Genomic DNA, 23,272 nt, shown 5'->3' on the forward strand with positions numbered 1-23,272 from the left:
ATGTAATTATTGTTGGATCAGCAAGATATGTCCTTGAAGATCTTACTCTCTTAGGCTTATATATGTTTAGATATGTGTAGATCTACACTATCCGAATCTAAGGGGAAATGAGGCACCTTTCAATATTTTCTTGGGAAAAAAAAGCCTAATAAAATGAGAAGTCATTCAAAGAATTATAACATAATAGATTAAAAATTATTTAGTTAGTTAGTTAATAGTAGTAATTAAAAAATTAATTTTCTAATTTTTTTTAAATAATTGAGAATGCAATAATAAAAATAAATTTGGAGACAAAAAGTGACTTAATAAGCCGCTATCTGTCCATTTTGTTTCTTAATGAATGGAAGAGAAGTATGGTGGTCCACCAACCTATACCTTAAGAAAATGATCTTAATTACTATGATAGCTAGAAAGAAATGCTATTTTATGTTTTATGTTTCATATAAATTATCAATGAGTTGTTTTAATTCTCTTAGTAATTTTTTAACTCAAGAAAAATTATTTAAGGAGTTGTTATTTTCTAATTGATCATGATAGTATATATATTACTCATGTTTATCTCATGTTCGTTGCATGAAGAATAATATCTTGATGATTCATTGCATATAAGTCAGTAACTTCAACATCGTATTCCCCATATATCTCTTGAATCACCCCATGCCCTCTCTCTCTCTCTCCCACTTCAGTTCTTGCATCACTATCACATAACAAAGTCAATCAAGGACCTTACCTTGTAGATGAAAATGAAAATATCCAAAATCAGTGGAAGGGAAGTTCAATCATTATTGAGAATTCAAGACAGCTGTTTCTCATTTTAGCTTCTAATTAAAACTTTTTCATTGTCCGATCCAAATATATAGAATATAGTTTATATTTCTTATGAAAATTGGAGTCTTTTAAAATAGAAAGGTAGGCATTGTAGAAAACATAAATATAGAGACACATTTTAATTAAAAAAAAAATAAATGTATAATTTTTCCCAATGATAACAGAGTGAGATTTATTATATATTGCTTATAGAAATCCATGGATGAAGATTTCATTGATTTCTCTCTTTGGAAGATTAGGATATATAAATATATAGTCCCATTTCTTTCATTTTCTCTTTTTCGTGTGGGGGCTAATGGAGTTGGAGTAGCACAAATTATGAATTGTCATTCTCTATCTTGTTAGTGATATATATTAAAAAAAAAAATACGCCAAGATCCAATGATTTTACGTAATCTAATTTGTATATAATAAAATGATTAGAATCTCACCATCCATGATCTATGCAGCAAGCCCCACAATATTGTGCACAAATACGCAAACATCTACAAAGGCCATAATAATAGTAATAATAATTTAAAAAAAAATAGTAATTATCCAATATGAACGCATTAATCAATTTGATGAATATTTTAGTATGATTGCATGATAATCCAGAAAATTTTAGTTTGATCCATATATAATTGAGGGGGTTGAAGTGTATTAATTTTCAATATCAGAAATGTTCCTTGGCCAGGCACACCGTGCAATAGGAACTTTACAGTGGAGAAATATCTAATCTATATATGAGAAAATGATTATATCCGTGGAGATATTTTATTGCTTCAAAATTTGAGTTTTATAAATAAAAAAAATATGATTATGAAGAAAGACTACCCTAAAAAATAAAAATTGAAGTCTTTAATATTTTGCATTAATAACATGATTATTAAAAAAATAAAAGAATTTTTATTTATTTGATAACTACACAATTACTTTAGTTTGATCTTCTGATCCAGTGTATTTGAAGTAACTTTGCTCAGCTATCTAGACTCTATGCCCAATTTCAAAGCAAAATGATATTATTTTGCTTCCGTCTTTAAAATAGACATGATGCAACAAAAGACCCTTAGATTCTTTTCTTAATTTAAGTTTGGGTGGTTGAATGTTTGAACCATTTGACAGATATGTGCATGTGTTGTTTATTTTATTTGTCTCTAACATACACAGAAACTGTACTATCAATAATTAAGTGAAAAGATCACCCTAATGCAAAACATGCCACGTTTGTTTCTTTTATTTTTAAATTCAATATGGGAGCCAATAATTGGAACCTAAGATTACATCCCAGGGAAAAAACCACAACTTGGGTTTATGAAAAGATAGGAAAAGAATATAAATAAATATACTCAATTTTTTTTTCAAAATTAATATGAACTTATATGTTTGTTAATTTTTAGTTGGATGAATGATTTCATTACTTTGTCTCTTTCAATCATCACTATATATTAAATTTAATTAAACTATGTCAAAATATGAATTTTCTTTTTCTTGCCTATGTATGCAACATTGTTAGAAGGAAAAAAGCGGGGAAAAATAGATCAGCCTCACTCTTTGGGTCAGTAAATATTACTTCAAATTAATATATAGAAGATGGCTAAGTTTTTACTAAAGAATAATTTTAAATTCCTCAATAACATTTTTGATTTCGATCCTAATTTTAAATTTCTAATTTTAATTTCTCAAATTTTGTTTATTTATCAAATGTCAATATGTTGACCTTTAAAATTCAAATAAATTAATATTGATCATAATTTAATATTAAATAAATAACATGACAATTAATATATAATGATATTTAAATTAAATTATACTTTTATTTTTATTTTTATCTCATATAAAAGGGATAAAATAAGATAAAGATCAAAATCAAAAGTGTAATTAATCCAAAATTATAAAATATTAATTATCATATTATATACTTAAAATATTTTGTTTAGATCAATGTTACAATTTTGATTATCAAGAGATGAACATTTAATGGTTGAATCAAAATTATGAATTTGATAAAATAAGATACTAAATTACATAATTAAAATTTGAAAGATTGTATTATAAGGGACAAAAATATTTATTTTATATTTTCAAAATATTAAATAAATTTATTTTTTTATTCAATACTTTCTGTATAAAGTAAGTAATAAGGATATTTATAAAAACAAATATAACATTACTATTTATGAAAATGTTGCCACTTGTGGATTGTGGACTGCATGCGCTTCAATACTGTGTCTCTTTGAAAGCTTAATTTCGACCTTTCTTTCGCTCAATAATTCCAACAACCTGGGTTGGCTGTGATCGCGACCTTTATTGCTTTTATTGTTTAATAAAATTACTATTAATTAATCTAAAGGTCGTTTATCTATACTAATGATAAATGAGATTACTTTTTATTGTTCACTTTTTTTTCTTCTCATTTTATCCTCAATATCTAAAAATAACTTTTAATAACTCTACAAACTATTAACAATTATTTGTTATTTTCTGATCTCACATGCATATCACATAATATAATATAATATAAAAACTGAATAACTTCAATGTAATAATGAACTCAAGGTATAGTACAAGTAGAGAGATATCACATTTTAATATAAACTAAACTCAGCAAAATAACAAATCACAAGGAAAATAAAATCAATTACTCAATATAACTAACACAAACCAAATTCTAACTAGTCCTAATCTAAACCCTGATATTACATGTTTTATCATAGCACTCTCAAAACAAGAATTATGTCTCATCATTGATGTCATCAAGATCCTGATGAACATTACTTACAACAACATATATAGACAAGACATGGAGCACGGGAGTGAGAAAACTTCACACTCTATCTTATTGCATGGAATAAGAAATAGATAGCCAAACACACTCCATATATTATTTATACAATAGTATGATAATAACAAATAACTATCACCATCATTCATTTATCACTACCAAGTACCAACACAATCACTTGTTAACAACGCATCCATCATAAGTAATTCAAGCACATGCAAATATGGAATGCAATGCACATGGACTCTCGATTTGCATGCACGTGGTACCAATATCAAAATATGTGCAATGCATATTAATATTAAACGATTTTCTGATTTGTTGATTTGGATGCATATAATACATGTCACATAGACTCTTTCATATTATAAATTTAATCTATACATATGTTCAACGATTTGTCATCCAACAATTTACTACATATATGATTTGTCATGCTCACAATTGTTATTAATCATACATACACGTTACCACATACACAAATTGCTAACAGGAATCAAGTATCTCACTCAAGCAATTTACCAAGCATACATGTTCCTTTCACACTCATCAACATTCAAATTACTCCTCACATGTCTTAGTTTTCATAAAGGAAACAACTTTTATATACAATCAGTACTCGGCGGAAATCCATCTGCACCCAGCTCAACTCATCCAGAGAGCACTCATAGCTCTCGAGACATGCCCAATGTGATCTGTATCACACCAAATGAAATAACAACAGTGACTCCCCCTGAAGCCCCTTCACCCGATGAGCATCACTCCATGCCCAACGTGAGTATCATACAGACTCACAGTCTTAATAGCGCCCGACGAGGCATGCCCCATGCCTGACGTAGACAACAAGGAGTGAACGCTGCTCTTGGGCATCCTAGTATTGATATATCATCTTAATAGATATTTCTACTTATAAAGAAATTTGATTATACTACAAAGTTTAATTTTGATATACTATTGATATTTTTATATTATATGTAAGTGTAGAAATATTTACCTTATTAATTAAAAATTCTCAATAATGTGTTTAGACAGACTAAAATATTCTCTATAATGTGTTTGGGTAGAAAATTTAGAAAGAAATTAAGATTTTAGTAATTTATGAAAATATTTTGTAAAGAATTTGAATATTTTCATATTTTTTTCTTATGTAAATCTATATCTCATTTTTCTTCTTTCTTCCCTCTCTCTTTCTCTCTCTCTCTCAATTAAAAAATCTTAATTTAAAATTTTAAACTGATTTAACCAAATAAAAAAAATTAAAAAAAAAAATTAAATGAAAATATTTTAAATATAAACTAATTTAAAATTTTCTATCCAAACACAACCTGAGAGACTATTTTTAAAACAATTATTAGAAAATTGTTACTTTTAATTATTTGATAATTAATGTTACAGTAAAAATATTTTCAATGTTAATTTATTTTATTATATTCTTGTATATATTAAATATTGGTATGTGTGTCGTACTATAATTATTTTTGATTCATACTGCCTATGTTAACAAATAACACTTCAAATTTTGTTTGATAAAAGTTCTATAAAAACGACAATTCTAATGTCCAGAATTTTTTAATAAATTTTAATTTTTATTATTATAAATTTAAATACTCTCTTAGGATTATTCGATTGTACTTTTTATTTCAATAAAAAGTATTTTTTAACCGGAAATTACAGTATATGATTGACAATGATATGGATCTCCCTAGCTTATTGTTGGAGATTTTTTAGCGTCTAAATAATTCCATAATGGACTTGACTTAAATAGGTTAGTTGACATAGAAAACTAGAGAGAAGAATACATAAAGTGTGATGTGGAAATCAATTAAATATAGTTAAAAAATGTCATGACAGAACAATATTTTTCTTTACTTTGACTTTGTGGATCTCGAAGTACTTAGATTCAAACTTTACACATCATTTAATAGATTTTTTTTTTCTTTTACTTTTTTTTAAACATATATAATTAAATTAGCTTTTAATTTATTTTTGACTTTTTACTCAATTTTTAAAATTAAAATGGATACTTTATTTTTTGAATTTTAGTAAAAATCGTCAACTTTGTGTTTTTTTAATAAATATGTTAAAATCATTTTCAGGGTACATAATTAAATGAATATCTATTTATTAATGAGACAAACAATAAGATAATTGTATTAAATTTATATTTTAAATATATATAATTAATATTAAAAGGTTATAAACAAAATTATTATTATTTCACTATTATAGTTGTCTCTATTATAATGGATATTATTATCACCACCATTATCGCTTCTACTATCTTCATCCCCATTGTCATTAAGTTGTTGTCACCATCATCCTTCAACGATAGTGGCAATAACAACTATGTTGACAACATGACAGCAACGATTATGATGACGACGATGGTGGAAGTAGCAATTGTGGCAAAGATGGTGGTTAGGGATGGCAACAAAGTGAAATGGGTGCAAATTTCAATATGTGACACCCTCCGACCTACATACCATAAATACTCAAATAAATAAAATTGAATAAAAAAGTTTTTCATAAATAAAATTCAATGTGTTCAATATAAAAGGTATCATATTTTAACAAAACAAATCCAACAGAAATCTATTACAAGAAACTAATAGTTGTTTGAGAACATGACAAAAGAAGACCATTCCTAATTAAGTTTTGATGTCACATCTTATCAAAGCATAACTCATTTATGATGACTAAGCCTCGTCACCAACATCCTCAACATCATGTTGAAGACCACCTTAACAACATACAAGAAGAACAACACAAAACAAGAAAAGTGAGAAACATTTCACTTTGGCTCACGATATAGAATGCAGTTGGATAGTTAAATACAAACAAGGCATACATAGATGCATAGCATGGGCAGATTGGTAATAGTAACACACTTCACTTATTCATGACATAATAATTAAATAACATATAACATTAAGATGCATATGCAATGGACACATATTACATATTATCATGCATGTGGTGCCAATAAAACATCACATGATGTATTGGTGCTAGCAACACACAGAGTAACCTAGAAGTACATGTCAGGTCATAGTCTCAACGCATTCTCACTAGGAGAACATACTACTTAGATCTAGTCGAGATAGCTAAGTAGCGCAAGATAAATCTCATGCACGCAAAGGGCGAGACTATGACTTTCAAACCAACCTATAACTACGGATTGATCCCCAAGTTTTTACACAAGGGGATTTTCCTTGCTGGTGTTTTCCATATTGTACCTTTCAAAAATCATTTATGCATATGATACATGTCAGACAAGACTTTACGCATTTTCACATCACAATAATTCACACCCACAATTGTACATCAATTATCTTTTCAATTCATAATCACATCACACTAGTGGAAAAAAAGGCTTTTAAAATCGGTTATTTTGGACTTTTAAAATCGGTTATGGAACCGATCTTAAAAGAGCCGATTTTGAAAAGGTAGACTTTTAAGATCGGTTATCAACCGATCTTAAAAGTCTACTTTTAAAATCGGTTGTTATATAACCGATCTTAAAAGTCTTGACTTTTAAGATCGGTTATGATTTTAACTGATCTTAAAAGTCAAGACTTTTAAAATCGGTTATGTAACAACCGATTTTAAAAGTCTATTGAAATAATAAAAAAAACAATTTAATATGAATCTTATAATAGTTAAATGAGTAACATAGTTGGAAAAAATTGTTGCAGTTATAATATCTTATAAACAGCGTTCAGCCACAACATAAACACCACCAAAATTCAGGTTTTTTTACTTTCTTTATAATTTGTTATTTTTGTTTTTATTAACATTCTACATGCTATACACAAATATAAAATACAAGTTATATATATATGAGTTACTTAAAAAACAAACACCAAGACAAACTTAAAATAGATAAATAACCCAGGACCACTGCTCTACTACCCCACTATTTGAATAATTTGAATTTAGAACAAAATGAAGTTACAAGAACAACAAGACACACGCAAAAGCTGGAACTGAAATCTATGATCAAATCAAGATCTCAGGGCATATTACCAAAGTACAAGTAAAGACATAAAGGCAAATGCCTGTTACTTGTAAAATTAATTAATATAAACTAATAAAGAAATAAAATATTTAAATACCCCAAATATATCATTTTGATAGAATATGAAATTAAGAATAGAAATTTGTAAAAACAAAGCGGGCTGTCCAGCAATGCTTTACAAAAAAAACACAAGCATAGTATTTCAATGCCATTTATTGATCTCTTAATTCTCTACCTGTGAATGCAAAACTCTCTGAGAGATTGATTTTTCATCATCTAATGATTCAAAGTAAACCTCCACCATGTCAGTTGGTTCAAGAGCAACTTTCTTCCGTAACTTCTGAATCCTGTTCACAATCTGTACATCGAAACCCAAAATAAATCAATTGATTTAACTTAATTTCAAGCCTTAAAAAGTGTAACGAATATTTAAATTGAAGCAAAGCCATGATAAAACAAAACATAGAGATTTTTGTAAGAAATAGCATAAATAAATTGGATTTGGATGTTTGTTCCATTGCATCGGTACACTTCATTGAGACTAAAGAATTTGCTAAAATGTTTCTTCGATGGGAATTATTTTACCTCTCGAGCAGCACCAGCCTCAAACAATGACTCATCAGGGCGCAAGTCCAATATAACTAGAACATCACCTAAAACAAAAAGACAGATGCTCATCATGAAAATTGTCATAAATCATAACTGAATTACTACACCATAGCAATCAGCTTATTTCAAACATTAATCGTTTTCATAACTGCAGAAAGGGAAGCTATCATTAGCTATTAAAGATTCTCACCATCTCCAGCAGCATCAACCTCATTCTCAGTCAAACCATCAGGTCGTTTAAAATCACGGAGAACCTGAATAAAAACATAGAGCATAAGCCACTAGTTTACTAGTCCACAGTCTACACTTTAAGGGAAAACCCCATGAAACTGCATCTAGAAATCACCCTTTCACGTGCCTATAAAATCAAAACTGCATCTGATTGTCACTTTATATAGGTAGACAAATATTAAAGTAAATTATCGGTTTTGGAACAATTTTGACAAGGATATCTATTTTGGAACAGAGTGCTATTGGAAGGTGTTTTAAAGAAAACAAAAAAATGTTACTGAAGGTACTCATGAGAGCATTCGGTAAAATTTTAGAATAGGAAAATACCTTTATGATAACTATGATTTTGTTTGGATAAACTTCTCCATAAGCAATAATAAAATAAAAAGAAAAGATAAAATGAATTAAACTTCTCTTATAGGTTAAAATCAACTTATGCACTTCAGCTTTCATAAAAACTCTCATCTAACTTCTCCAAACAGGACCTAAACCAATTTCATTGACTCCCCCGACCTGAGAATATTATAACTTCAACAAGTTGAATAAGATTTCCCTCCTCTCCAAGCTAACCATAAGGAACAGATAATATTTAGTATTTTAGTATTCAACAAGTTCAATAAGATTTCCCTCCTCTCCATAATGAACCCTCTATCCAAGAGGCTGAGTTCAAAACGATGGGGGGAAAAAGAAGAGAAAAGATACTTGCATTCACATAACCCCCGTTTTGTCAAGTTATCAATTTTTTTATAGTCGAGGGAGGTTCAAATATCAAATGTTAGAGATCCTTAACTAATTTCAGAGCCCTTGTACTTATAAATAACCCAAATTAAATCGATCAACATGTAACATCACGTGCTCGTGTTGACGAAAATCAACAAATTAGGTAGGAAATTTGACAAATTATTTCACTATTATGTCACGTGTTCAAGCAAAGAGACTTCAATGGATGCAACAAAAAACGGTTTACTATCATTCTCTCATAATTAGTACGCCAAATAACGCAAAAACAAATCATAGTAAGAAAAAGAGTGAGAGGAGGCAACAACTGAAACTAGTAAGCCAAATGGTGGATCCAGGACGGCGATTAACGCAACAATAAGAAAATCCCCAAAAGAAACCCTAGTTTTCGGTAGTCCAAGTAGCATAGCAAAGAAATGGTAAAAGTAAAAGCAAATAAACTCAATAATCGTCATGATTCAAACATGGATTTAGACAAAAAGAAAGAGAAAGAGAGAGAGAAGTGGGTGGTTCCTAGCAGAAGAAGAAAAGGCAAGGTTGATATACGAAACGAAAGGGATGGATTGATTAACGGACTCATCTGTTCAATCGCGATTCTTGAAGCGTTCGAGGCGCTGGTTCAACTGCTCGATCCTGACGACGAGGTTGGTGACGGAGTAAAAGAGCCAGTAGAAGAGGAGGGCGGAGGCGATGAGGAGCGCGTTGCGCTGGCTCTTCATGATGGATTTCTGGTGGTGGAGGTGTTCGGAGGGGGTGCAGGACTCACCGTCGCAGGTGGATTTCTGTTCCATCAGAAGGAAGAGACAAAAGGGCACCACCGAGAGGAAAGGACAACGACAAGCCTGAACCCTAAGCATGAACAAACGAACCTGAACGAACGAAGCAGAGAGTGGAGGCCGAAATTGTAGAAACGGAAAAGGATATTTAAGATCGGTTATCTAAGAACCGATTTTGTATGTCACATACGAAATCGGTTCTTAACCGATCTTAAAAGTAGTTAAAAAGACATGATTTAAAATCAGTTAAATTGTGACCGATTTTAAAAATAAATTTTAAAATCGGTTATATTTGAACTGATCTTAAAAATTGTGCTAGACATACCTTTTAAGATCGGTCATAAAATAACCGATTTTAAAAGTACTTTTAAAATCGGTTAAATTTTAACCGATTTTAAAAATGTTCATATTATTTACAAAATTGCCACCGCATCACTTTTAAGATCGGTTACCTTGTAACCGATCTTAAAACTCCGATTTTAAATCCAATTTTTGCACTAGTGTCATGGCTAAGCCTCACTTAGACTTCTCATCATATGACCCTCACAGGATCCATACATATCAATTGTATCAATACTAGACACACCAATCAATTTATACATAGCTCATAATCGTGTCAATAGCGTACTCTCATACCACTAGTTTTCAACACTAATTAGTATAATGATTACACATGTTTGTTGTTCAAACACAACAATTACACAACATCATCTGATACACCTCAAGATAGAATCATTATGATTTCATCTAATCATATGTTAACACCTCAACTATAGTCACTAACAGATCAACGTCAATAAGAATTTAAATCAATAACTTAACTAGTCTAGCAACTTTATCAATATCATATAATAAATCCTTAGACATCATTATCAACAAACACCTCAAGTTGTTAACAATTAATATTTACATCATAACATTCCAAATTGTCCTTTCTTGTGATTTCTTTTTCCTAAACACTAATATAGGTACCTTGAAAATCATCGACAAGATTAAACACCTAAATGGTAAAACCATTCAATACTAATATTATGAATCATTTTCCCAAGCCACGCTACTAAAACACCTCAATTATAATCACTATGAGAACATTCGTCGCCACTATATCTTTTGAACATTAACTTGCTTATCATTACTAGATCATATCCTCAATTTAATCATCCGTAAGTTATTTGAAACTCGTAAGTATAACTTATCTTAAGCAATAGAGGCGATCAAAGGGGAAAAAGATAAGAAAATAATGAGAAATAGGAGTAATAGCATGAGTCATAACTGTGACTCATAAATCATAGTCGTGACTCTGGTCACACCTGTTGTGAAACCTTTTACCTGCATGTCATGATACAATATAAAATTGAATAATCTCGATATAATAAAGAAACTCAAAATCATACAGGTAGAGAGAATCACATTTTAATATAAACTAGACTTAGCGAAAATATTAAATTACAAAGGAATTAAAATTAAACTACTCAAATTAAATAACATAAATCAAATCCTAACTAGTCCTAACTAATTTCCTGATGTCACATGTCCTATCAGAGCATAACCCTTCTATGAGGACTAAGTCTCATCACCAACATCCTTAATATCATGTTGAAGATCACAAGTAACAACATACAAAAAAAAGAAAAAAAAATAAGAGGAGTGAGAAACATCTCACTCTGACTCATGGTATAAGATGTAACCGGGCAACAAAACACAAAAAAGACATATATCAACATAACATAAACATATCAATCATATAACATATTCCATTCATTCATAATATAACAACTAAATACCACATAACATTAAGATGCATTATGCAATGGACACGAACTACATGTTATCATGCATGTGGCATTAGTAAAAACATCACATATCACACTTGTGCATTATCGTTAGCAATAAATGTAGAGTAGTTTAGAAGTACATGTTGGATCACATCCTTTTGCGCACTCTCACTAGAAGGACATACTATCAGGATTTGGTCAGGATAGTTAAGCCGCATAAGATACATCTCATGTTCAAGAGGGTAGAACTAATTAAGGCTTCCAAATTGAGCTATCCCCAACATTGGATCACAAGGTTTTACACAAGAGACCTTCCCTAGTGGTGTATTCCATATCATACCCTTTAAAAACATTTTATGCATATGATGCATGTCAAATAGACTTTATGCTTTACATTCACATGGTCTTATACCATAACACATCACACATCTTATCATATCATATCATGGCTAAGCCTCGCTTAGACTTCTCATCCTATGATCCTCACAGGATCCATGCACATTAAATGAATCAATGTCAAAACACATACATAGCTCATAATATGTCATATCAATGGCATACCCACACACTATAAACAATTATTAAGTAATACAATGATTATACAATATCATCCAATACACCTCAAGTAAAAATTAAATCATTATGAGATCGTTTAATCATATGTTAGGACCTCCACCATAGTCACTGAGATCAATGTCATTAAAAATTTAAATCAATAGTTTAACTAGTTTAACTAGTCTAGCAAATTTATAACTATCACACATGAAGTCCTTAGACATCGTTATCATTAAAACACCTCAAGTCATTAACAATCAACTTACCTCATAACCTATTAAAAATTGTTTTCTACCATAATTCACCCTTCCTAAACATTGATATAAGTACTTCAAACCATTCATAAGATCAAACACTTAAAGGGTAAAGTTATTCATCATATTCATTCACAAACTACATTTCTACAACTTAACCTTCTAAGGCATTGTGTGATCCAAACATTCTATCTAGAGCTATATATATGATATCAAGTTGATCTTAATTTTGTTAAAGATAAGACAATTATATCCAATTTCTATGTTGACCCCAAGAGTTAATTATGTCATCTACTATTTAAAAAAAATACAAAATCGTAATGTTTTAGCCTAAACCTGATAACTTGATCTTCACTCACTAATTTAATCATAACTTGAGTTCTAGACCTCCTAATTAAGTGATTCCAATGGAATTTGAAAGCTAACATCCAAGACTAAAACTTTTATGAAGATTAAAAAACATAATTATGTCATTTAAGGTTCATCTTTTAACTCACATAACTTGGTCATTTATTAACATTTTGATGTGATTCTTGAGTCTAAATTATAGCTTTAAATGTATACTTTCTAACCTAATGATTGTAACTCAATTTCATTAATCACACATAAAGAAATTAGATAAATACCAAGGTATGTTCATACAAGAAATTTCAAATTTTGACACAACTCATATTCAAACTCTCTTCTCTCGGTAAAAGTTAGGATTTAAGCTTAATACTACTCTATTATATCATCAATTATTCAAATCCAATATCAATTTCACATTCTAATTACATACTTCTATTAACTATTTACACAATAATCATTTAGGGTTTCTATAGGAACCTATAGGCAATTTAAACTTCACAATTACAGGTCTAATCACAAAATTGGAGACATATACAACTACTCAGCATCAAATAAAACAAAAAAAAGCATATAAAAGAAAAAGAAAAAATAATGCAATAAATTAGGAAAACCTCCTTCATACAATACAAGCAATAAAGAAGGGAATGATGGTCAATCCCATTACCCAACATACATCCCATGTATAGAGCGAGACTACTCACTCCCCCTTACCTCGATGAACGCTTGATGAAGGATGTAGATCTCCAGGTGTTCTCCTACAAGCTTTGGTTCTCCTTCTCATTCTTAAAAGTGATGAAAAATAAGAAGCGTAAAAAATAAAGAATTGTTGTAACTCTTTTTAAAAACCTAACCCACACTTAACCCTTTAATAAAAATACGTTAACTACAATTATCTTTTTCTTTCCCTCAAATATTAAAACTTATAAATAAATAATATATCAAATAAGCATATTTCTTCCAACATAAATAATTATAACAAAATACAATAATTAATAATTAACAAATACATAATATATAAAATAAATTTATTTCTTCCAACACAATTATAATTAAAATAAAATATATAAACAATTACAATAAAAACACATATTTTCTCCAAATAATTATTATAACAAAATATCATAAAATAAATATTTCTATAATAAATATTATACAAAATAAATTTTATAAATATTCATTATTTAATTAAAATACTCATAATTATTAAAAGTCTCTAAAAAATTTATAAAATATTTTTAATTAATTAAAAAATTATAAGAAAATAACCCCACTAAATATAAAAATAAATAATAATTAAATAATTATATTAGTAGAAAATTTGAGATGTTACAATTCTCTCCCTTTTAAAAAATTTCGTCCTCTAAATATTTGCTCGTAATGAAAAGATAGATTAAGGAAGACACATATATATTTTTGAGTAGACTGACATGGAGTAATAACAAGAATGTTTTTGAGTAGACTAACAAGTTTGATTATCACAGTCCAATACATGAAAAAGTAAAGGTAAACTTGTGTAAAAATATTCAATGTATAATACAAGAAGCAATATGCATAAACATCATCAACATCAATAACTCAACAATACTCATAGCTCAACTTAAGACCACACAAATAATTAACAACTTTACAACCCAACATATAAAATATATACAAAACAACAAACTTTCAACATAACAACTTGACAACACAACAACTTTATGTGTCGTCACGCATTTTCAACTAAGAGATTCTTTACAACATAATTGAACAATTTAAGTGGTTTAACCCTACCAAACAACAACACTAAAGACCATTCTTCTCTAGGTTAATATTTCATCCCTAAGCGATTAAGAGCTTGTTAAGTGAGCATATCATTTTGTGGGGGCTCTCGTTGGGCAACCATAACTTACTAAGCAAGCAAAATCCCTTATGGGTTCTCTCATTGGGTGCACTATGCCTCGCCAATCGAGCTCTTATTGGAGCTACCATAGATTCGTAATCTCGTTAGGTGACAATCACGTTATTGAGCGAGAATGGGATTATGGGCACATGTTCTTCACTCATGAATCAGTGTTAGATGCCACATAATCTCACTGGCAAGAACATGGTTTTCCACCATGAAAACTCATTTTCTCTCTTCAAGATCAACCATCATATAACAAGATTTAAAGATACAACTTATGATTCATCATCTATTTCACTTCATACAACACAAAAAATCAATATGCATCCATCATATAACTCAATTCAAAGGAAATCTCCATACTTCTCAACAAAACCCTAACAACCACATCATCTTTCATCAAATTAGCTCAAGTTTCCACCAATGGGCTAGACAACATAGTAATCAACATAAGATTACTCAATTAATGATAAAAATACAAACTTTTCCTACCTCAATTTCTTCATGAATCAAAGAGAAGGAAAGAAATTGAGAAACCCTGAATCCTCTAAATATGACTTCTCTGTATGATTCTCAGCTCCTCAGGTTGAGTATCTACTCTAGCAATGCAAACTCTACTCCATGGAAGGATCTAGATGCTCATGTGAAGTCAAAAAAGAGAATGTTTTCATTAGCTTCAGAGTTTATCTCTCTAAGAATTATCTCTAAAACTCAAGAAAATGAACTTATGAAATTCAAGTTTTCTAAAAGCCATATACACCTTCTTCGTTCTTGGTCAACTTTGATCTCAACACAAAATAACTCTAAAAAATTAAGTTCCTAAGAATTCCTTAAATTCACACACACGCACACCATGCAATATACATAAATCACTCAACATAGTGTTACATTCGCAACAATGCCACCAATGTCATCATTGTTGCCACCACAATAGTAGTGATGACGATGTTGGTGGCATTGTCACTAACACCACCATTATCATCACCACAGTTGTTGTTGCCACCACCACCACTACCATTTGGAGTCTTCTGAGTCAAATTAACATACTTAGCCATTTATATGGAGAGATTTAGAAGCCACATTCATCGTAAATTTTCTTAGATTTGGGTTATTAAGGCTCCGTCGAAGGCCTTAATTTTCATATGGCAGATGTTTCTTAATGGTCTCCCAATAACATGCGATAATTTGTTAAAAAGGAATGTATTGTTGGCACAACAAGATACTAATTGTCCCTTCTGTAAATTTGTGGTCGAATCAATAACACATATTTTTTCCACCTGTAGTCTTATTGATAAAGTATGGAAGCAATGACTCTCTTGGTTAAGTTGCCCCTCAGTCTTCCCTCAGTTTCTTAACCAACAACTTTTTTTTTTTTAGTTTTGCCTTTCCTAAATCTAAGAATAGGAATTGAAAAATGGAGAGTCATTTGGAGTGCAACAACATGGTACATTTGAAGAATCAGAAATGATTGTATTTTTAGGGGAATTCAATTTGACAAGAACCATCTTATGAAATATATATTTCTTACACCTTGGTCTTAGTTGTATCAACTACAAAATCAATATGAATATTCCTTTGTTCAATGGTGATACAACTCGGGTCTTTGTCTAACTAATAGTTACACATAACTAGTTGAAAATTATGCTGGAAGAGTCTATTATTCATTTTTGGGAGAAGGTCACTCCCTATCTATTTTTTTTTTACAGTGTTGGTCAACTTTTGGTGGAAAGGATAGAATATTAGTAACTTATTGTAATCATAGATTTGTAAGGGTGGATACCCCTTATACCCTTTATTCTCTTTCATTAGTGAATTTTTTTGCTCACAAAAAAAAAGTCAAATAGTTTAAATTGATGAGTAAGTGATATTTTCTCGTTTGACTTTAAAATCTAGGCTTAAATATGTTTTTAGTCCCCTAAATTTAGGACAAATTTATTTTTGATTCCTCAAATTTAAAAACTTTTAATTTTAGTCCCTATAATTTTCAAAAATCTTATTTTAATCCCTCAGATCACTTGTAACATATCTAAAAGTGACAAAATGAAACAATTATACAACATCAACTGGATTTAATGATATTTTTACTGACACGATATCATTAAGTAGTATTTGACATATTTCTGACCAAAATTTAAGTATAAAGACTAAAATAATATTTTTTAAAATTACAAATACTAAAAATATCACCTTTAAATTTGAGGGTTTAAAAATAAATTTATTTTAAATTTGAGGAGAAAAAAAAATATTTAAACCTAAAATTTAATATAAAAATGTAAGGGTTGAAATATGGAAATTTAAAGGTTGAAATTGGAAAAAATTAAGATTTTAAATTAATTTAAATAGTTACAAATTTCAAAATTAAAACCTCTCAAGTCTCAATGATAGCGAAAAGAAGCATTTAATTTCATTGCCAAAATCGAGGACCATAACTTTGATTTTATAATTTCTTGTGCAGGTTTTCAGCCAATTAGTAAATTAACTCTGACCAGTAGTTTTGGTTAGTGCCCAATTTAAGGAAAGATTTGAAACTTTGATGGGAAATTTTAAAGTTTTCAATGTGAAAAGTGAAACGTGTCTAAATCCAACCGGTGTAATGTGAAGATAGTGGCTCTGCAAAAACCAATAATGGAGAACACAACCCAAAAAGTAAAACGAATTGCTAATCTAAGAACTTGTATATATGCTTTGTCTTTACCCTAGCTGCCATTGTAAATGTAGTTTTAAATTCTAACAACAATATGAACACAAGTGTCTGACGTAGAATGCACTTTCAACCGTGCTCATTGCTTCCTAAGCTATCCCAAATGTAACATATTTTATGCAAATAGAATAATAAATGCATACAGCAGCCGGGTGATTATTTCTAGTGTGTTCTAAAAAACTATTTTCCATTTTTTTTAAAAGATCAAAGTTTTCATGTCGTTGAGGATGTGAACTCAAAAATACTTTTTTAAGTTAGTTTTTCTTTAATAACTATTATCATTATAAATATTTACCAATTTTATTGATAATTAATTTTTGATAAAAAATTTAGTTGATTATCTTTAATAGAATTTCTCTTCTTAATTATATATCCAGCAAACCGTCCGACAAATCAGATGCGTGGAATATGAGTTAAATTGTAAATGAATTAATCAAGAATAAGTTGATTTTTTTACAGCATCAAGATTAACTTGTTCAATGCTTGAATAAATTTAATTATTTATTACATAAATAAATAAACAAACCTAAGTTTTGTTTTAAACTTTGATTATACATACAAGCTTTGAAATATTGCATAGATCATGTTAATGAGCAAAAAAAAATATTTGTACATGTAAGGTAATTTTTATAAGTTTATAGTAATGAAATTAATCTTGCACCCACCATTAATGATAATTATACTCGACTCTAATAAAATTATCTAGAGGATATATGAGTATATACCTAATATCTCTTCTCACATGAAATATTTTACTTCATACTGAAATAATAAACTTAAAAATACTTTTAAATAAAGTTTAATAAAACATAATAAAATCATAAATGAATTACACTTAAATTTCACTCTTTTATACAAGTTAAGTTGATGTTTTAAATTCGGCTCATTTACCAAATACAAACTTTATCTACTTTAAATTAAACCTAAATTTTATGAGCCTCTAGTTTACATGTCTATCCATCAACTGCAACTTCAGGAGATTGTGCACTTACAAGTTACAATTGACTCCAAATCTCAAGCAATATAATGATACAAAGCCAAAAGTTTACTTTCTTCAGCCAAATTATTAGGAAAATGATTGGTGATCAACCATATGCAAGCCCTCTATGAATGCCATATATATCCCTAGTCAATTATCTCTACCATTTTATGAACTCATCACTATAGAAAAAATTTGGGGTTGAGGGGACACCCCAACTCCACAACTATCTACGTGCTTAATTTGTGTACAAGATCGAGAGTACTGATTACAACTTCAATATTCATTAATGGCTCTGTCCTACACCACTTATTAATTTGATTCAGTTCAATTCAACCCTCAAATCAAACCAATTAGTGATGCAAAGTGATTGTGAAAGCCGTGTGGTTTTATTCACCAAGTTTTGGAGCTCTACGATGCACACATCACCATCAATGGTTAGTAACATGTGAACCCAAGCATACCTTGGTCCTTCAACGCAACGCCCAACCATTATTATTTAATAGCCAATCCTCAGAAAATTAATATTGGAAAATGACGATAGGGATATGTGGTGATGACGATATATGATACTACGATCACCAATATTATTTTTGTTATTAAATAAAAAAATATCCAAGGCTGAAGGATTTACAACAATGGGGTCTTTAATTTAAGAGTGTGATGGATCAACATATTCATTCTATAAAACCCCGAAAATTGTTTAAGTAGGTTTAGTTAGATATTCACATATTAAATTTCAAGCATATTACACCACTTAATCGTCATCACCATGCTTGTTATTTGACCTGTTAACAATTTGATATAGTTTACGAAATAGAAAAAAGAGAAGTGACATTTATAGCATCATATCAATAATTTATTAAGATCTTTAATTTAAAGTTCGGATTGTGTACATATCTGTGTGAGTTTTATAATTGGCATCAAAATTATTTATCATCACAATTATGCTGAACCAGACATTAATTGAGAAGAGAGAAAAAAAAATATGTAGTATCTACAGATGGTATATTCGAAAATACTAAAGTGATGAGAAATTAAGAAATCAAAATTTAATTTGGAAAATATAAATAAGGAGCTAGCCACGATTCCAAGAATATGACTTATAGAAGGACCAGAAACTCCCTGACAGTGGCAGCATGCATTTGACAAAGAATTCACTTAGCTATATATGCCTTTCTGATGCTGACAGCCAAAATTGGAAGATAAAAAGAGCATATACAGAGCAAAATTCAAGGTTTTTTTTTTCTCGCATTTTTTGTGATCACTAATTCTTGGAACACTCTTATGATATCCAAAATTATGTTTATTTTTGTATAATCAAAAATCGTAATAATTAAATTACTATTTTAAATATACAAATTACATTATAATTAAAATTTATAATAAATAAATAAAAATTTAAAATATATATTAATTTGGATTTCTTTAAAATAAATAATATTTAAATTGTGATATAAAGTTATATTAAATTATCAAATTTTTCTTTTAAAAACATTAAAACTTAATTTTGAAATAGAGCTGAAGAAAGATAGACCGAATGAGATAAATTGTTATGAAAATCAAATATACATACAATAAATAAATAAATAAATAAAACGAGGGTAGTTTAAGATGGTTAAGTAAAGAAGTACTTTTTTTTTATTAATTACGGGAATAGTTAGTGAAATTTATATTTAAAAAGAGAACATAACTTTTATAGATTGTAGGGTATTCCAACACGAGGCATAAAATTTTAAGTTTAAATTATAGTGACTTTATTTGTAATTTCGATTGAAAAAAAAAATATATATATATATATATATAAAGATAATTTAAAAAATTTAATATTATAATCTTAAGGAAAAGATATTACTGTTGTAATAATATGATAATATTTTTTTTATCATTTAATAATATGATAATCTAAAATAATGAGATAACTAGAGGTGTTTGTGGACTAAATTTAATTTAATTTTTATCTTAAAAGGTATTTGAATTAAAAAAAATTAAGTATGATTTGATTTTGAATGAATTATAAATTTTAAATCAAATCAAATTATTAAATGATAAAAAAAATATGATATCCTAAATAATGAGATAATCTAAAAAGTACTTTTAAGATTATCATTTAATAATATGATAATCTAAAATAATGAGATAATCTAAAAAGTACTTTTAAGATCAGTTAAAATTTAACCAATCTTAAAAGTACTGTAACTATTTAAAAAACGCAACGCTCTCTCTTAGTCATTCTTTCTCGCATGCGCCTCCCTTACTTGCCCTGTGAACACAGGCGTGCCCTTGCGTCTCCATCTCCCGCATTAGTCATTCTCCCTCACGCACGCTTCCTTCACTTCACAAAGGTAGTCCCTTATGCCTCCGTAGCTTTGATGTTCCTTGCAACGATCCGTCACGGTCTCTACACTTAGTGGAATCGCAATACAACTAGTTAACTAAGAGAATATTAAACTGGATAACACATACATACAGGCATAAATATAAAGATCAAAATAATTAAGTTTCTGTATATACAATATAGCACCATATATGTACAGTCATCCCAAAATATTCCTTAGTGCCGGTCAAGCACTAACAAAAAAAAATTGTTACCCAGAATGGTAACTCAAAACACGAGACTCAGCTCCTCGTCTCGCAACGATCACCTCTACTCCAAGCTATTCCTGACCTGCTCCCATACCAAGTATGATCATCGCAGTTCCACCACATGGAAACAAAAGGGTAAGCTAGAATTCAAAAAAATCAAGATTACAAGTACAGAATAAAAATCTATACTACACATACATCCCAAATCCTGTCCCTAAGGAACCTTTCATCTCGATCAATCATTCATTCATCAAACATGAAGTCAAACACCACACTTCATCATATTACTAATCATGCAATAAATGCATCTCAATCATCTAATGCGTCGTCACGCATACACCTAGGAGATCTCCATAACAACAGAGCTGTATAAGTGACATTCCATCCTACCGAAACCATCCCAACCGTTTTCACGCCCGATGCGCCCGCTCGGTCACAGCTAAACAGGATATAATCCTCACTCGAGTTTACTCGGATGATGTCACTTATACACTTGGAAGTCCAGATCCACCGTTAGGTATAGCACAGCTGGGTACGGGCTTACCACGACCTTGGCATGCATTAACCAAGTCAATTGTGGAGTTCGCCCACCGACTATCTGCAAGGATCCACGCACCTTCCCGAGTACTTGGTTAAGGGAATAACCCTCGACCTCATACCCCGCTCCAACACTAGCTAAGGACTTAGAGGAGACTCACCCAACCCAGTGGCCTATCTGAGCACCACTCTCCCAAACCCAATGGCCTCCCAGAGCACCACTCTCATATATCAGTGGCCTATCCAAGCACCACTCTCAAGAGACTCTATGTGAGCTCTTCCAGTTCGAAAATATTTTTCCTCTCCTCAAGTCCTAGGCTAGACTCATGCCATAAGCATCACATGCAATCATGCATCCTACATCATAATGGTCTGCCCACCATCATGATCAACAATCATACACATGTGATAAGACATCACATGTAATAATGCATCATACATCATAAATGGTCTACCTACCATTATGATCAATAAACATACTCATATTCAAACATTCATACGTATCATCATAAGCATACATACGAATCACACCTCACCATACATCATATATCATACATATATGATCTACTATTTCAACGTTAAACATGCATAAGCATCAATTTAAAACAATTATTTATAAATATAATTACGCTTGGCGCAGTCAGCTCGCGCCTAGCCTAACACCTACTCAAGAGCTCTAAGCTCTTCCACACCTGGCATACTCAACCTGTGCCCGGCTTAATCCCATTGAGTTTGTAAACTCACATACATCCTAAATAACAACATTCTAGCTTCCCTTACCTGAAGATTGGCTCAGATAGCCAAAGACTAAACAAAAGTAGAATTTTCCCTCGAGGCTTAACTCGAAACTTCAGTCCTCCCAAAACAAGCTTTCTAATCTGAATTTCAAGAAAAGACAGAAGGAGTTATTGATCTAGAGGAGAAAAGGAGTTAAACAGAGAAATTTGGGAGAGAAAAGAGCTCACTGACCCAAAGACCTTCTCTCTAAAACTTCTCTCTAGAATCAGAACTCCTCACGGCCCCCACCCCTATTTATAGGCAATCCGGAGTGGCCAGAACGGCCTGTTCCGATACCGGAACGGCCCGTTCTGAACCCCCAAAATAAGCCAAAAATACACGCCCAGAACGGCCTATTCTGAAATCAGAACGGCCCGTTCCGGGTAGGGATGGCAAATATACCCGTACCCGCGGGTAATACCCGAACCCGTCCCGATTTTGACGGGGAATACCCGGTTTGACCGGGTACGGGTACGGGTACGGGTAAAACCCGATATATTAAATCGGGTACGGGTACGGGTACGGGTACGAGTATGTACTTACTCGCCCCGTACCCGTACCCATACCCGTCCTCGTTCTCATTTTTAATTAAATACTCACTTTTAATTTAATTATATTAAAGAATTTTAGTATTTTTTATGTGTAATTATTTATTATAATATGAGATAGAGAAATAATCTAATTATAATTATAATATAATTAAAAAAATAATTTAAAAATATTATATTTTAAAAAAATAATAATAAAATAAAAAATTTGACGGGTACGGGTACGGGTACGGGTACGAGTATACCCGATACCCGACGGGGACGGGGATGGAAAATCACATACCCGACGGGTACGGGTACGGGGACGGGTATGAGTTTGGCTCGCGGGGACGGGGACGGGTATCATGAAACCCGTACCCGCCCCGC

General features: G+C 30.5%; 1 protein-coding gene across 1 annotated transcript; it reads right to left on the reverse strand.

Moving 5' to 3' along the window:
* Positions 1-5,911: 5,911 nt before the first annotated feature.
* On the reverse strand, positions 5,912-8,516 carry LOC145957087 (isoleucine--tRNA ligase, cytoplasmic-like). The gene is made up of 4 exons (XM_083073306.1): positions 8,410-8,516; positions 8,196-8,263; positions 7,846-7,968; positions 5,912-6,067 (listed from the first exon to the last, which is right to left on the reverse strand). The coding sequence occupies exons 1-4, from the start codon at positions 8,492-8,494 to the stop codon at positions 6,011-6,013; spliced, it is 333 nt and encodes a 110-aa protein (XP_082929432.1). The 5' UTR covers positions 8,495-8,516; the 3' UTR covers positions 5,912-6,010.
* Between the last annotated feature and the right edge of the window lie 14,756 nt (positions 8,517-23,272).

This window comes from Cajanus cajan, chromosome 4, assembly GCF_000230855.2.
Source record: "Cajanus cajan strain Asha chromosome 4, NIPB_CcT2T_4, whole genome shotgun sequence".
Lineage (NCBI taxonomy): Eukaryota > Viridiplantae > Streptophyta > Magnoliopsida > Fabales > Fabaceae > Cajanus > Cajanus cajan.

What these genes read in the sequence shown, in the direction of transcription:
- LOC145957087 (XM_083073306.1), bottom strand. Translation starts at nt 8,494, where the DNA reads ATGCTCTATGTTTTTATTCAGGTTCTCCGTGATTTTAAACGACCTGAT. An exon ending in GGTTGATGCTGCTGGAGATG is followed by an intron (nt 8,264 to 8,409) that starts GTGAGAATCTTT and finishes TTTTTGTTTTAG; the next exon opens with GTGATGTTCTAGTTATATTG. An exon ending in AGAGAGTTTTGCATTCACAG is followed by an intron (nt 6,068 to 7,845) that starts GTAGAGAATTAA and finishes TATGGTATGTAG; the next exon opens with GTCGGAGGGTGTCACATATT.